Source organism: Lutra lutra, chromosome 2 (genome assembly GCF_902655055.1).
Source record: "Lutra lutra chromosome 2, mLutLut1.2, whole genome shotgun sequence".
Taxonomy (NCBI): Eukaryota; Metazoa; Chordata; class Mammalia; order Carnivora; family Mustelidae; genus Lutra; species Lutra lutra.
In genome coordinates this window covers 121,831,916-121,848,550 of record NC_062279.1, presented here as the reverse complement: position 1 = coordinate 121,848,550, position 16,635 = coordinate 121,831,916, and the positions used below count along the sequence as shown (strand labels likewise).

At 34.7% G+C, this 16,635-nt stretch overlaps 1 protein-coding gene across 3 annotated transcripts in view; it reads right to left on the bottom strand.

Annotated features, from left to right (window-relative positions):
- SPATA5 (spermatogenesis associated 5) overlaps window positions 1-16,635 on the bottom strand; it is a 332,854-nt gene that overhangs the window by 194,283 nt on the left and 121,936 nt on the right. The window contains exon 15 of one of the 3 annotated variants that reach the window (XM_047718371.1): window positions 12,169-12,252. The exons of the other annotated variants lie outside the window; for them this stretch is intronic. Coding sequence (XP_047574327.1) covers window positions 12,184-12,252 — 69 coding nt within the window. The 3' untranslated portion in view covers window positions 12,169-12,183. Of the gene's footprint in view, window positions 1-12,168; window positions 12,253-16,635 lie in introns of those variants that run through there. 3 annotated transcript variants of the gene reach the window in all.

Below are 16,635 nucleotides of genomic sequence, written 5' to 3'. Positions count from 1 at the left end.
ACACCTGACTTTCTGAATGTGTTAACTGACGCTTAGACAGCAAATAAATTACCAACAGTCACATCTAAGAAATGAATTCAGAGCTTCATGATACTGAATATTTTACCAAAATAATTTTACATATTGTGATTACTTTATTATTAAATGATTTAATTCACCAATACAGAAATAATTCTATATAACCCTATCTCCTACAAAGTAGAACTTTCCTTCAATATTTATGAAGGTTAAAAAATATATATAAAGTTTCCCATGTCCTTCTATGATGAAATAGCATGGTTTTCCATTTCTTTGTATCATGAGATCAGCATATTGTCTCCATGAGCATTTTTCAAAGAATGTTTTGTTTGGGGCTCCTGGGTGGCTCAATGGGTTAAGCCGCTGCCTTCAGCTCGGGTCATGATCTCAGGGTCCTGGGATCGAGCCCCGCATCGGGCTCTCAGCTCAGCAGGGAGCCTGCTCCCCTCTCTCTCTCTGCCTGCTTCTCTGCCTACTTGTGATCTCTGTCTGTCAAATAAATAAATAAAATCTTAAAAAAAAAAAAAGAATGTTTTGTTTACCATGTTCATAAATCCCCAAGTCAATGTCTAAATCCTCTTTTTTCTCTTATTGTAACCCAAACAAATAAACTCCCTATAAAACATTGTAAACATCAGTAGGGGTATTCATTTGGAAAAACTCCCATCAAGATAAAAATCCATGCTTGAGAGCACAGTTTCTCAACTTCAACACTACTGACTTTGGGGCTGGATAATACTTTGGTGCCCGAGCTCTCCTGTACATTATATAAGGCATTCAGCAGCACCTGTGGCCTCTACCTACTGGAGACCAATATCACCAATCCATTTGCCTCAACCAAAAATGTCTTCTGATACTGCCAAATGGCAGGGGGTGGGGTGGGGAGAAAAATCATCAGGTTGAGAACTACAGAAGGTTATAAAATCCTTACTAGCAGAAATCTTTAAGAAAAGAATAGATAGTCACCTTCCTGGTTAGTTCAGACATTCACTGCTTAATGAAGAAGGTGGTTCTAACTGGTTTTGTTTGGTTTACACAATCTTCTGAGATGTTTTTGTTGTTGTTCTTTGTTCCTATTATCCTACCTTTCTGAACTTTCATGCAAAATCAAAATTCTTATAACGTTTATTTTTAAAAAATGTCCTCAAAAATAACTTGAATTAGCAGTACACCCATCACTGTAAGTATTCAAATCAGGCCCAGAGTTGGGGGTTGTGAGGAGTTATATATAGAAACTAAAACTAAAATCTAGGCAATTAGCAATTTAATTATGATATACCTATCTGATTTATCAGCATCATCACTTTCCCAAAGGCTGAACTGGTGAGGATTTTGCAAACTATTAAAAACTGTTTATAACCAGATTTTTTTTTTTTTTTTTAAACTGGACATGAGGCTGCAGTATACTAAAGGCTATCACTAATGCAGAGGGAAGTTTTAATCCTTGTGGAGATTGTCTGGGTAAGTGAGCAAAGACTCTAGCTGACAGCACAGATAATACAATTCAGTTCCAGGCCAAAGCACTGTATTTGTTTTTGTTGTTTTTCTCCTATCCTATCAGCAGCCTGTCTCCATGGATTTGTCTGGGAAAATGATAAATAGTAAAGCAAGCAACCTTCTCCATGAATCTAAATCATCTTGCTAGCAAAGACCACAAGCAAAGATTTAGAAGGACCATCTTTTAAAATGTGCACTTATACGTATAAAAAGGTACTCAAAACCAATGAATATAAATGTAACAAAATGCACAAAAAGATAAGTAAAATTAACAATCATCAGATATTTACAAATATGTGAAAGAGAAAATATAAACATGTAAATGACTCCCCATTAGTTCCTAGTAACTGAATTCAGGCAGGGATGCAGTCCCCTTTTGAGTTAATATGAGTGTGTTTCACATTGGTGTTCTCGTTATCGAACAGTAATAATATAATTCTTGATTTAAAAATGTGATTTTTTTTGATAGTCTATGTATCTGTATCATTTAAGAAAATTACAGTTTCTTTTCTGTCAGAAAGAACAGTGATATAGATTCCTTTTGTTTGAATGGTTGGCTAAAAATACAAAACGCGGAGGATAGAAACTTAAATAGAGAATAGTGACGTTTTTAGTTTTTATCTGATTCCCAAGTATTAATAATTTTTCATTTGTTTCCAGTGTTTTAAAGGTCCTTCCAAAGTGTTCCCAGGGGAAGGAAGCTCTGTTTAGATTTTTCCTATGGGCTTTATTTTCTTGGTATTTTTATTTTGCAGAAGGAATTTGCCATTAACTTTTGATGAAGTTAATAAATGTATAGTAACTTTAGATTCTATTTCTTGGATTTAGAGAACAATTTGAATGTTACATGTCAAAAGGTTTGTATGTAAATGGCCTGTGGTGGTCAAATCTGGTTTGTAATTTTAATCTTGATGAACTAAGGAATACATAAACAAAAATTAACAGTTTAGCTCATCGTGTTTTTCATTATCTCCTTATTTATCTTTAGGAGGACTATATAGCTTCTTTTTGACAATTATAGAAAATAGCTAAAAACAACATTAAGATACCTAAAAAAAAGAAAAAGAAAAAGATTTTGTTTATTTATTTACTTATTTGAGAGAGAGAGAGAGAGAGAGAGAGATTGACAGAGACAGTGCATGCACCTGAGCAGGATGAGGAGCAGACAGAGAGGGGGAAAGAGAGAGAGAGGGAGAGAGGGGGAGGGGGGGAGAGAGAGAGAGAGAGAGAGAATTTCAAGCAGATTCCATGCTGAGTGTAGAACCAATGTAGGGTTCAATCCTAAGACCCTGAGTTCATGACTTGAGCTGAAATCAAGAGCCAGATGTTTAACCAACTGAGCCACCTAAGCACCCCTAAGATACCTTTTAATGTTTTCAAAACCAAGGAGAAGGATCTTCCATTCCAAGGCAGGCTCCAAATAATTTAGGAGTCCAGAGCCCCAAATAAATTCATTCATTCATTCATTCATTCATTCATTCATCTATACATTCATCAACACATAAACTTACAGCAATCTTTGGTATTAAGGAACAGTATTCATAAGGTCCTTGTATTATAATGATTGTAATAAAAACATTTATATCATATTTAAATATGTACAAAACATCTTCACCATATAATTGACATTTTATTTTTTTTTTAAAGATTTTATTTATTTATTTGACAGAGAGAAATCACAAGTAGGCAGAGAGGCAGGCAGAGAGAGAGGAGGAAGCAGGCTCCCCGCTTGAGCAGAGAGCCCGATGTGGGGCTCGAACCCAGGACCTGGGATCATGACCTGAGCCGAAGGCAGCGGCTTAACCCACTGAGCCACCCAGGCGCCCCTATAATTGACATTTTACTCTTTTCTGACTTTATAATGTACTATAAAAGGGGAAAAGTTAAATTTGTGATAGGTAGGAATGGCAAACAGCCATAGGAAGTCATTTGAAAGTCAAAGAATTAAATACACTGCTTCAAGTTAAATTTCTCAGCTTTTCAAGACTAGTGCTCTTTTTCTTAAGCCACCACAAGATTTTAATATATAACCTTTATCAGAAATGCTTCTTCCATCACTGACCTGTGGCTTCTCAGTCGCTTCTACCAAATAGCTTAATGAGCCCTTTTCATTTTCTTATTAAAAGTAAAATTTGAAGAATATCCACAAATTTAGCTATGCTAAACAGACAATATAAAATTCTATTCTCAATGAGAATACGAGTGTTCATAGGTCATATACTCTCAAATCATGGTGAACACAATACATTATTTCTTAATAGTTTAAAAATGGAAAACATCAATGAAGCAAAGTATTCATTTTTAGAACTACACATCTGAATTTAGAAGAACTAGAAGAGGATCTTATGTTAAGGGCTGCAGAATGAAATTATCTAAATTTCCTGGCTAACATGGCATGCTAATCTTGATTAATGACATGAAAAAATAGACTACAGTGATAAAAGTACGAAAGAACACCTCAGTCCCTTCATCAATTAATTTATGTAGTAAAGATGTTCTTTGGGGGAACCTGAGTGGCTCAGTTGGTTAGGCATCTGCCTTCAGCTCAGGTCATGATCCCAGGGTCCTGGGATCAAGCTCCGTATCAGGCTCCCTGCTCAGTGGGGAGTCTGCTTCTCCCTCTTCCCTCAGCCCCTCCCCCTGTTCATGCTCTGCAATAAATAAATAAATTCCTTAAAAAAAAACAAATAAAGATGTTCTTTGCGTAATTCCTTTATGTATAAAACTCTTATTTAAAAACTTTTGGATCATTAAATATTTTAAACAAGGGGCGCCTGGGTGGCTCAGTGGGTTAAGCCTCTGCCTTCAGCTCAGGTCATGATCCCAGGGTCCTGGGATCGAGCCTCGCATCGGGCTCTCTGCTCAGCAGGAAACCTGCTTCCTCCTCTCCCTCTGCCTGCCTCTCTTCCTACTTGTGATCTCTGTCTGTCAAATAAATAAATAAAATCTTAAAAAAAATATTTTAAACAAAAATAAACTTTAAAAATCATGTTGGCAATTATATGTATGCACATACATGGCTATATAAGGCCTAATAAATATTAAGAGAAAAGTAAAATAAAAGAATATATGTCAGCTTAAAAGTGGACAACAATTTTTTTTTAAAGATTTTATTTATTTTATTTGACAGAGAGAAAAAAAGGGCACAAGCAGGTGGAGCAGCAAGCAGAGGGAGAGGGAGAAGCAGGCTCCCCGCTTAGCAGAGAGCCCAGTTCAAGGCTTGATTCCAGGACCCTAGGATCATGAATGGGCTGAAGACAGATGCTTAACCAGCTGAGCCCCCCAGGCACCTCTGGACAGCAATGGTTTTAACTTTAAGAATGACAAAGAGGTATTTGTCCCCTCCATGTACCACTCTCTGGAATTAGGAAATCATTTTCTTTTGTATAACACTCTCCTCAGGTTATTTAGAAGCACACTATGTACTTAAAATTTTAAATTATGCAATGTAGAACAAATATTGTTAAAATGTCCACACAATCCAAAGCCATATACAGATTTAATGCAATTCTTATCAAAGTAGCCAACAGCATTTTTCACAGAACCAGAACAAAAAATCCTAAAATTCATATGGAGCCACATTAGACCCCAAATAGCCAAAGCCATTTTAAAAAAGTAAAAGCTCAACGTGTCACCATCCCAGATTTAAAGATGTGCTGCAAAGGTGTAGTAATCAAAACAGAATGGTACTACCACAAAAACAGACACATAGATGAATGGAACAGAACAGAGAGCCCAGAATAAGCCCATGATCACATGGTCAGTTGATCTTCAACAAAGGAGGCAAGAATATGCAATGGGGAAAAGATGGTCTCGTCAACAAATGGTATTGGGAAAACTGGACAGCCACATACAAAAGAATGAAACTGAACCACCTCCTTACCCTATACACAAAAATAAACTCAAAAGGGATGAAGGACCTAAATGTGAGACCTCAAATCCTAGAACTCCTAGAAGAGAACACAAGCAGTAATTTTTCTGACACTGGTCATAGCAACATTTTTCTAGACATGTCTCCTGAGGCAAGGAAAACAAGAGCAAAAATAAACTTATGGGACTACATCAAAATAAAAAGCTTCTGCACAGCAAAGGATATAATCAACAAAACTAAAGACAGCCGACTGAATGGGACAAGATATTTGCAAATGACATATTCAATAATGGGCTTGTATCCAAAATACATTAAGAAGTTATACAATGCAACACTCAAAACACAAATAATCCAATTAAAATGGGCAGAAGACATGAATAGACATTTCTCCAAAGAAGACATCCAGGTGGCCAATGGACACATGAAAAGAGGCTCAACATTGTTAATCATCAATCATTTAAAATACAAATCAAAACCATAATGAGGTATCACCTCACACCTGTCAGAATGGCTAAAACAAACAAACAAACAAACAAAACCAGAAGAAACCACAAGTGTTGGAGAAGATGTGGAGAAAAAGGAACCCTCTTGCACTCTTGGTGGGAGTGCAAACTGGTACAGCTACCATGGAAAACAGTATAGAGGTTCCTCAAAAAATTAAAAATAGAATTACTTATGATCCAGTAATCCCACTACAGGGTATGTGCCCAAAGAACACAAAAACACTGATTCAAAAAGATACATGCACTCCTGTGCATACTGCAGCATTATTTATAATAGCCAAATTACAGAAATGTCCCCATTGATTGATGAATGGATAAAGAAACACACACACCACACACACACACACACAGGAATATTATTCAGCCCTAAAAAGGAATGAAATCTTGCCATTTGCAACAACATGGATGGCTATACGGGCTATAATGCTAAGTGAAATAAGTCAGAGAAAGACAAACACCATATGATCTTACTATATGGGGAATTTAAGAAACAAAACAAATGAACAACGAAGAGATAAACAAAAAAAAAAAAAAAAAAAAAAGAAGACTTTTAGCTAAAGATAACTGATAGTTACCAGAGGGAAATGGATGGGAGGATGAGTGAAACAGGTGAGGGAGGTTAAGAGTTCATTTATCATGATGAGCACTGTTTTAGAATGGATGAATCACTATATTGTACACCTGAAATAAATATAACACTGTATGTTAACTATACTGGAATTAAAATAAAATCAAAAACTAAAAAGTAAACAATAAAACAATTGTAAAAAATTTAAAAAACAATAACTACGTAGTGTAAATGTTATAAAATGTAAAATTTTTAAACAAATACAGGTATAGAATATAGTCAGGTTGTAGCACATGTTGATAATACATGAGAAATGGACATGCTGTAGGATAAAACACAAGGTATTTGGAGGAACAGGAAGCCCTGCATTGCAATACTACCTTTATGACTTATTAGTTCTTGAACCATGGCAAGTCATTCAATCTCTCTGAATATCAATTTCCTGATCTTCTAAATATAAACAGAAATATACTTTGCAGGCTCATTAGAATTATAGATGATATATGCGTGCTCAATTGAAAGTGGTAATAATTGTTATCAGCTATATTTCTGGATTTTTAATTCCCTGCATGTATTCAATTTTGTATTTTTTCTTTCAATATAATACCGAAGAAAAAAATCCTACAATTAAATGCATAAGCCCTATATTAATATATTCCTATCTATATAGATAGATTTATAATATTCAATATACACATTATACCTTTGTTTGGACTACATTTTTACTTCTTTGTTTTCCATGAAGAAAATCCTTGTTGCTTATGAGAACATTTGGCTTTTCCCATGGGACACGGGTTTAGGTCACAAATGTGAATGGTGAGATACCAAGATACAGAGACTTGGCTACAAAACACTCTTCTTCTGGGGCACCTGGGTGGCTCAGTGGGCTAAAGCCTCTGCCTTCGGCTCAGGTCATGGTCCCAGGGTCCTGGGATCGAGCCCCGCATCAGGCTCTCTCTTTGGCGGGGAGCCAGCTTTCCCCTCTCTACCTGCCTCTCTGCCTACTTGTGATCTCTGTCTGTCAAATAAATAAATAAATCTTTAAAGAGAAAAACAAAACAAAACCACTCCTCTTCTTACCCATTCTGCAAACTGTGTAGGCAGAAAAATCAACTATCACCAAAATACGCTCATAACTAAAAGAAAGAAGTTTTATGAGAAATTATTTTTAATTATTTTAATGGTGATTAAGTGTGCACCTACATTACATCCACAAGGCCATCAGAGTAGTTAACATAGCTTTGATCTTAGTGTGCATTTTTCTGTTCAATAAATACATTACTGAACTACCCAAAACATCTTTCACTAAATATCACTCCCAAGAAAAAACTACGTGAACAGTATATTACTGGTGATAAAATGAGGAGGTAAAAAAGTAAGAAATACTAGTTTTCTCAATGAAGAACATAGAACAAGTTAAAGAGACATACAAGTTACCTCAGCAAATTATCATTTCAAATCAGCAAAATTATAGCTGACATAAAAAAAGCTGGTATTTTCCAAATGCACTGATACAGTTAATAAGAATATGTAAGGCAGGTCGCCTTCATACTAACTGCTTACTATGAGTTCTAGGCACTTGGATAAATCAGTAAACAAAATCCTTGCCCTTATGAAGCTTATGTGGGGAGACACAAAAATAAATGCTATAAATAAGTAAACTATGTGGTAATAAATCTATAGAAAAAAAAAACAGCTGAGTAGTATAAAAGGGGATCAGAAGAACTAGAGAGAGAAAAGAAGCTGGAGAATCAGATAATTAATATTGTCACTGCCCAAGAGGTGCAGCATTATTGTTGGTTCAGATAAATGAGATCTGTCTTACAAGCATTTCCCAGTCTTACAATTCCTAGCATTTTGTACCCTATGTTATAACTATTAATAAAAAAGAAAGTCAAACATTTTTGTAGGACATATTTGTTTTTGCCTCTCTCTCACCTAGCACAACTGCTTGGCACATAGCAGGTGCTCAATGAATATCTGGTGGCTGACTCATTCTAAGACAACTAACAAACAGTTTATCTGAATAGTACTGATCCAAAATTTAGTTCAAGGGTTGGCAAACTTTTTCCCATAGGGCCAGATAGTAAACATTTTTATCTTATTGACTAAATAGTCTATGCAACAATAGGCATGGCTATGTTTCAATAAAACTTTACAAAAATAAGTGGAGAGCTCAGTTTTCTGTTCTCTGCTTAGTTTATTCTATATCTAATTGCTTTAAGTCTTGTTAGATTTTCCTAGATATATAAAAGTAAATTTATTCCTTACTTGCTAATGCTTACTTTTCCAATTCTAATCAACTGAATCAAATAAACAAAAGATAACTTCAACAATAACTTCAACAATAACTCCAGTTCTCCTTCCTTCTCTCCTTTCCCTCCTTTCCTTTCTCCGTTTTTGATTTTTAAGTGAAAATTGATAACCTCACTTAAAGTGTGAATAAAGCTACTACACTGCCTAACGATATACCATAGTTTTTACGAGAACACATACACAGAGGTCTACCAGTCATCTAATACAATGCAAATGTCAGAGATTGAATTCAAATTTATAAATACAAAGCAAAAGCTGATCAGAATATTAAATATACAATCAACTCAAAGACCTTAAATCTAACACAGAACTTAAGAATTTATTTAGTTTTGTGGTTTAGAGTATAAGTTCTAAATTAAACTGCCTGGATTGTTAAACTGCCAGCTCCAATGAATCAGGCTGTTTACTAAATCTTTCTAAGTAAACGTTCCTCAGCAGTAATGACATATGACTACCTCACAGGATACTACTTTTAATAAATTATGAGCGTTCTACTTGGCCTCTGAAAAAACACACCTATATTTCATCAAGAGGAAACAAGTATATCACTGAGCCTGAAAATATGGAGTTAATGAAGAACTCCTAAATACCCAGAAGTATCCTAAATGTGCTTCTCAAACATTAATAATTTTCTTTACCTTTCTACTTTGATAAAATATATTATCCCTTGCTTTTATCTTACTACATCAAGTATTCTTTTTTTGCTACTTTAATTAAAAAAAAAAGAAGCTTCAGAATCAAGATTTCCAAAAGACACTAGTATTATAATTGGCTTAGCATTTTTTCTATAACAAAACATACTTCTGAATAAGTCTGTCATCAAACATGTAACCCCCAGGCCATAGATGTTACCAGCTCCATAGATTGAAAAGCTGCTAAAAGGTAGACACTATTACTTGATATGCAACATAATGATCCAAAGCACTTGTCTGGTTCACCAGCACTGTCCCTTCCAGGAGACAGAAGTAGAATCTAGCATAGGAAGGAAGAGGGGAAGGAGGGAAGGAAGGGATAAAAGTATATTTTCATAATTCTAGCTATACTTTATTACAGTAAGAACCAGATTAGAAACTCTCCTTAATATATGCATAGCAAACTGACTTTTGTTACTGAGAATAACTTCTCTAAAAGATTTATTTGTAAAATCTCTAGTTTGCCAGCCAAATTCTCTAAGAATCTTTCTAGCACTAAAATTCTACCTCCTTTTGTACTGAAAGCTGGGTAGCAACGCTTGAAAGCAAAATCTTTGCTGGGGTAGTTCCGAGTCTGCTAAGGCAGTGAGAAAGAGAGGTGTGCCTAAAGGGGTTATCAAAAGACAAGCAAAGGAGGGAAAGAGCTGAAATGCAAAATGCTTTACCTCCAAGTGAAGAGAAACTGTTGCTGAAGCAGAGCTGACATTTTCCTCTGCATTTGCGATTAACAAGTTTTTTTTTTTTTTTCTTGTGTGCTTAATGGTCAGGTTTTGAGGTAGGCTTTATATACTGTAAATTCACCACGTTTAGTTTTATAGTTAGAAGGGTTCTGACAAACATATATAGTCCTATAATCACCACCACAACAAAAATGTAGAATATTTCCATCACCCCCAAAAGTTTCCTCATGGCACTTTGTGGTCAATCCCTACCCCCAACTCCTGGATCTGATTTCTGTCCCTATGGCCTTGCCTTTTCCAGACTGCCACATAAACAGAACCAGTCAGTATACTCTTTAACCTTTTGTGTTTGGCTTCTTTCACCTAGCATAATGCTTCCATCTTATTGTATATATCAGAAATGTGTTTCTTTTTTTACGGCTAAGTGATACTTCATTGTATGAACATAGCAGAACTTCTTTATCCATTCATAGGTTGATATACATTTGGGGCTGTTTAGTGATTATGAATAAAGCTGCTATAAACATTTGCCTAGAGGTCTTTGTGTAGACCAAAGTTTTAATTTCTTTCGGACAAATACCTAGAAGTAGAATCGCTATATATTAAGGTAAATGTATATTTAACTATACAGGGAATTTTTTATTAGAAAAGATTGATAACTTCACTTAAAATTAAAAAAATATATATACTACACTGGCTGATGGTATACACAGTTTTTACCAGAGAGAACATACATAGCACTACTAATATTACACAATTTATTGAGCTAAGGAATACATTGGTGTTGTGTAAAATACATATGCTTATATTTGATTAGAATCAATTAGAGATCATAAGCAAATCACTCAGCACACACTGGATGCCTAGTATATCCCTAATGACTGCTAGTTCCCTCTCCACTGTTCAACTTTCCCTTTTCTCAATGTTCCTACCTCACCCCAACTCAAACTTACACAAATCTACACTTAGTATTAAATCACTATTTGTTAAATAAATTATATACAGTAGGACACACACACATATACACACAAATTGCAACTATTATTTTTTAAAAGAAAGCCAATTCCACTTATTTCCTTAAGTCACTCATCCTCTGGACAGAGGAGGGGAAGCCTCCTCTAAAGGCCACAGATGCTGCACTCAGAAAACATTTCAGGTAAGTATCACCATCTTGTGTCCAAACAGAGTAACTGCAATACCAAATTCACTGAGACCAACACATACATGGTTTTAAAAGACCAGATCTAAGATCCATTTTTTCCAAATCTATGGTGAATGTACATGCCAGTATAATACTGCAAACAAGGTTTAGACTATGCATGTTTTATGATAATAATACTTCAAAACCTTCCTGTATTTCATATTAGATCATACATATCCTAAAGAAAAGAACTGAGTTTTCTTTATTAGGTACTCAAAACTTTTGCACACCCCTTCCAAAGTGCACACACGCGCACGCACACACACACACACACGATGAATAGAATGCTAGGCATCAAAATGGCACATTACTATTAATACTCACTATGCACTTTAAAAATAATCACCAAATTAGCCCTTCTACAAATAATCTTAAATTACTGAATACAGGGCTTCAGATTTGGTTCTTGGCTACACTGAACATCAAATATGAGATCCTAGGAGCATTAAGAATACATGGGAAGAAGCTTTTTCAAATTTAAAAGTGACTCAACTTTAAATAATCATATGTTTAGACATTTCTGTTCTAACTCAAAATTATTTTTACATTAATTTTAAGTTTTCAAAAACAGTGTATTAAACAGACCAAAACATTACAGATACTGTAAAACTGATCAGACATCTGTGAAAGGAGAAAATATGCAGCTTAGCAAGTTTTCTTTTTCTAAGAGTAATAAATTTTCAGTGAAAAAGTTAAGGTGTTCTTTAACTGTCAACCAAAGTTTTTATTACACAACAACAGCCTTAAGGCTGATTTATGGCTTTCCCCCCCATTCTGACAATCAAGTGGTTAAAAAGAAAAGTCATTTTTGCACACCTGGATAATATTTGCTTACTTTTATAACATGTTTGAAGAAAAGAACTTTTCAGCAACATGAAAGTTTGGGGAGGTGACACCTGAAAAAGCCTTAAAAAAAAAAAACCCTCAGAAATTTGTTTGGTAAATAGCATGCTTTTATGTAGCATTTGGAAAATCTATTATTATCTATCTCTAAGTCACAACATAAGAGAATTTGGGGACATTAATGACATACCCCGGATTATCTACTACATTTTGACAGGTACAGAAATAGAGGTCCAGAGAGGATGAATAATTTCAAAGGATACAGTTTGTTAGAGCAGAGCTAGAATGAGAAACAAAGATCCCCAAATCTGTAACTGGCTGCCTCATTTCTCCCATTGCTCATTTCTCACTATCAATTTCAGGTCTTTCTATCACAGTCTACATATAACATTCCAGTCCTTAACATCTTTGCCATCTACATATGCTAATTTCCTTTTTCCCTAGACTCATTTCTACAGTTAAACTGCTTACATGATGCAGAAGCCCTTCTCCAAGGCTATGCATACTCCAAAAACTCAATCAGAAATGCTAAGTATTGGGGAGGCCCATGCCCAAAACACTATAAATAAAATGGTCAAATAAGAAAATTACACAACTCCTCGTACAATAAAATATCTGTAGTATCACAAACTCATGAAACTGCACCTATAAAAGTGGAAGTGATGAGGACATTAACTACCTATTTCACCACTGTTTTAAAGCTAAAAAAATACTTTTAAATAATTTCATTTCTAAATTTCATTGAATATAATTTAGTTCTTATCTTGTGTATTTCCATTGGAGAAAACAAAGCATTTCAGAGTATGTATTCTTAAGGTAAATTAGGTGAATTTTACTTTCTTAAATTACATAGGTTAAACTATTTTTCAAAAAGTCAGAAAGCTACAGAAATTCTTCTTGATAATTAAGATATATAATGCCTCTGCTATTAATACCTATAAGACACACATAGGGAATGGCAGAAACAGAATCCCACATTTGACAAATTAGAAAGATCGGATGTAATTTGATGAATTTAGCAAGAATTAATTCCTCTACTTCTAAGGCCTAAAGCCCTAGCAGCTGGCTAGCAGAAACTATTGGGAAACCACTTGGACTTAAGGAAAAACAAATCTCTGGGAAGCATATGAAAAGTAGGAATAGCTCGGAGGAGCTGTACTTGAAGGAAGACCTCTAGATCTGATCGCACTGTGGCTCAACTTTTAAGACTTAAATCAAATTAATAACACAAGCCCAAGGCGGGGAAGCTATAACTTAGCAGAAAACTCTGAGGAAACACTTGGGCTTTTTGGTTTTGTTTTTGTTTTGTTCTTGATGACTTTAAATTCAACAGCAGTCCACAGAGTGATTCAGCTGGCAAATAATGTAACACAATCCTGGAATGCATTAGCAGAAGACATGATATTCAGACTGAAGGCATTAAGTGTCTTACTAAACTCTGTACTGATCCGACTACAACCTATTACAGTATATTCATCTGTGGATGCCATAATTTCAGAGAGAAAGGAACAAATGAACAACAGTTCAGAGGGGGTTAAAAAAAGGATAAGAATGCCAAAGACAAAATAAAACAAGATGTCAAGCCTGGAGAAGAGAAGACTAGTTGGTAAGACAGAATGTAAGACACATAACAGTTTTCAAAAATAAAGAAGAACCATATTAGAAGAAAGATTAAAAACTGTACTTGTGGCTGGTATGTTGAAGCTTTAGGGAGACACACAGCAACTGGTTCAGTAGAACAACAAAATTCCTAAAAATAATCTGAGACAAAGATGGAGTGGTCTATTTCATGAGATAATAATCTCCTCTCTCCCATCAGTTTGGAGAGTAAGCAAAGGATGGAGAAGTGAGGGGTAGAAATTTACAATGAGAGGGGAGGATTAATGATGTATCAGAAGGATAACTAGACTATCAAAGCCTTCCAAGTTCACTCCAATCTTGAAAAAATTAGTTTCTTTCACAACTTGGGTATCAAGGGCAATATGTACTGTGTTATTTATACTTTCTCTAACAGAAGATTAATGTACTCCTATTTGCATATTAAAATAAAATATTATTCACCAAACATCTAAACATAGAATCTTAATTTCTCAAAATTTAAATATCTCAGCCTGAAAATTCCTGTGATAATACTAAAATGGGCATTTAACTCACAGTTATAAAAAACTAAAAAACCAATGAAACTTTAAGATTCAAGTGCCATTAAGAAATACATTATCCGGGGCACCTGGGTGGCTCAGTGGGTTAAGGCCTCTACCTTCAGCTCAGATCATGATCCCAGGGTCCTGGAATCGAGCCCCCCATCGGGCTCTCTGCTCCACGGGGAGCCTGCTTCCTCTTCTCTCTCTGCCTGCCTCTCTCCCTACTTGTGATCTCTGTCAAGTAAATAAATAAAATCTTTAAACAAACAAACAAAAAGAAATACATTATCCATACAATTAAAAAACTACACTTCTAGATTTATGGATTTTATTGAGTAATTCAACTGAAGAGAATAATGATTTAGTCCAAAAAAAGACATATTTTAAAATATTAAAAGAACTTTTGAGATGGAACATACTTGAAAGAACAATAAGATAATACAACCCTCCTATTATTTATTTTAGGCCATTAATACAATATGTTTTTAAAGATTTTATTTATTATTTATTTAAGAGAGAGAGGGGGAGAGAGAGAATGAGCAGGGAGAGGGAGAAACGGGTCCCAGTTGAGAGCGAGCCTGACACAGGGACCAATCCCAGGACCCTGGGATCATGACCTGAGCCAAAGGCAGATGCTTAACCAACTGGGACACCCAAGCATCCCAGAAAATTAATGCAATATATTTAAACAATCTTTAGAAAGACACCGTGGCTCATGTATGGACACCACACATTAAGAGAGATTAGTAAACTTCTAAAAGCCTACAAGGATAGATCAATGGTCAGTAAATTTGTTCTGTAAAGATCCAAATGGTAAATAATTTTGGCTTTATGGGCCATAAATACTGTGTGATACTGTAACTACTACAGTACAAATCATAGACAATACATTAACAAATTAGGGTGACTGTGTTCCACTAAAGTTTTACATACTGAAATCTGAATTTCACCTCATTTTTACATCTCACAAAATTATTTTTCTTTCTCATATTTTTCAACCATTTAAATATATAAAAACCATTCTTAGATCATGAGAGGTACAAAATCAAGTGATTGGCCAGTTTGCTGACCACTGGGATAAACAGACTCTACCTAATTAGCATCTAAATGAGATATGACATATATACATACAACTTCTGACTTGCTTCTCTTGTCATTTTTCCAAATTGTCCATTCCCAAAACTGAAACCCTTACAGAAGCTACCATAATAGAAATGATGGAAACACTTAAAGCTTTAAGACAAACAAACAAACAAACAAAACAAACACACAAACACCTATCAATAATTATAAAGCCACTTCTGAGAGTCCTGTAAAATGAAGGTAAAGCTAAAACTGGAAGATGAACTTGGAGGAGGCCTCCCGGGCCTGACCACATTGCAGCTCACCTTATAATCACCCAAGACTCCCCACATCATTTTGATAAACAATATTAAGGATTAATAAACGTCCTTTCCTAAAATATGAGAAAGTAAGGAATTATAACTTATTTAAAATTTTAATGTCTGTTAGGTCAAGCAGCTTTTTAGTTCCAACTTAGCTGAGAATAGCAATATTAAAAGAATGGCACTTACAATTAGGAAAGGTAAGGAGAAAAGCCATCTGTGAACATATCTGTACTCTTTCTTCTAAAGGTATTTTTGGAACCCAATTCACTTGAAAATTGGGAGACACATATGTTTTTCTTCTCACTTGCCAACATTTCTAAATATGCTAATTAAGTTTTCCCAATGTTACAAAGATATCCATAAAACCAACTTTTAATTTGTAATACTTAAGAAATAAAAATATTATGTCATATTTAACTCTTCAAGCACATTTCCTCTACTAGAAAAACTGGAAGGAAAATTAATGCCAGTTTATAATATCCATGAGCAAAACATACAAAGTTAGAAAATGATTCTGAACCCTGAATTATTCAATATTTCTATATAACTTCCAAAATTTTCATCAATTGAACAATCTTTTCCATAGATGGCTCAGCAGAATTTTCAAAATTCTACAAATTTACTATTATAAGAAAACTACTTTTATAGGCTATATACTTTATAGTAGTAATAATTATTGAAAGCCTATTATATACTAGGCATCAGTACTGTAAGTAACCAAGTGACTAAATGAAAAAATATTCATAAAACTAAACTATTTTGAGGTATTTTTAATGTCTGAGAAAGAAGACATGACCATTTCTTAATATCCAACACAAGTGCATGAAATGCCATGGATTGGACATTATATTCTTCTAAAGGGGCCACATAAACAAGAGCCTAACAAGGAACAATATAAACTCCTACAGTTTAGACTC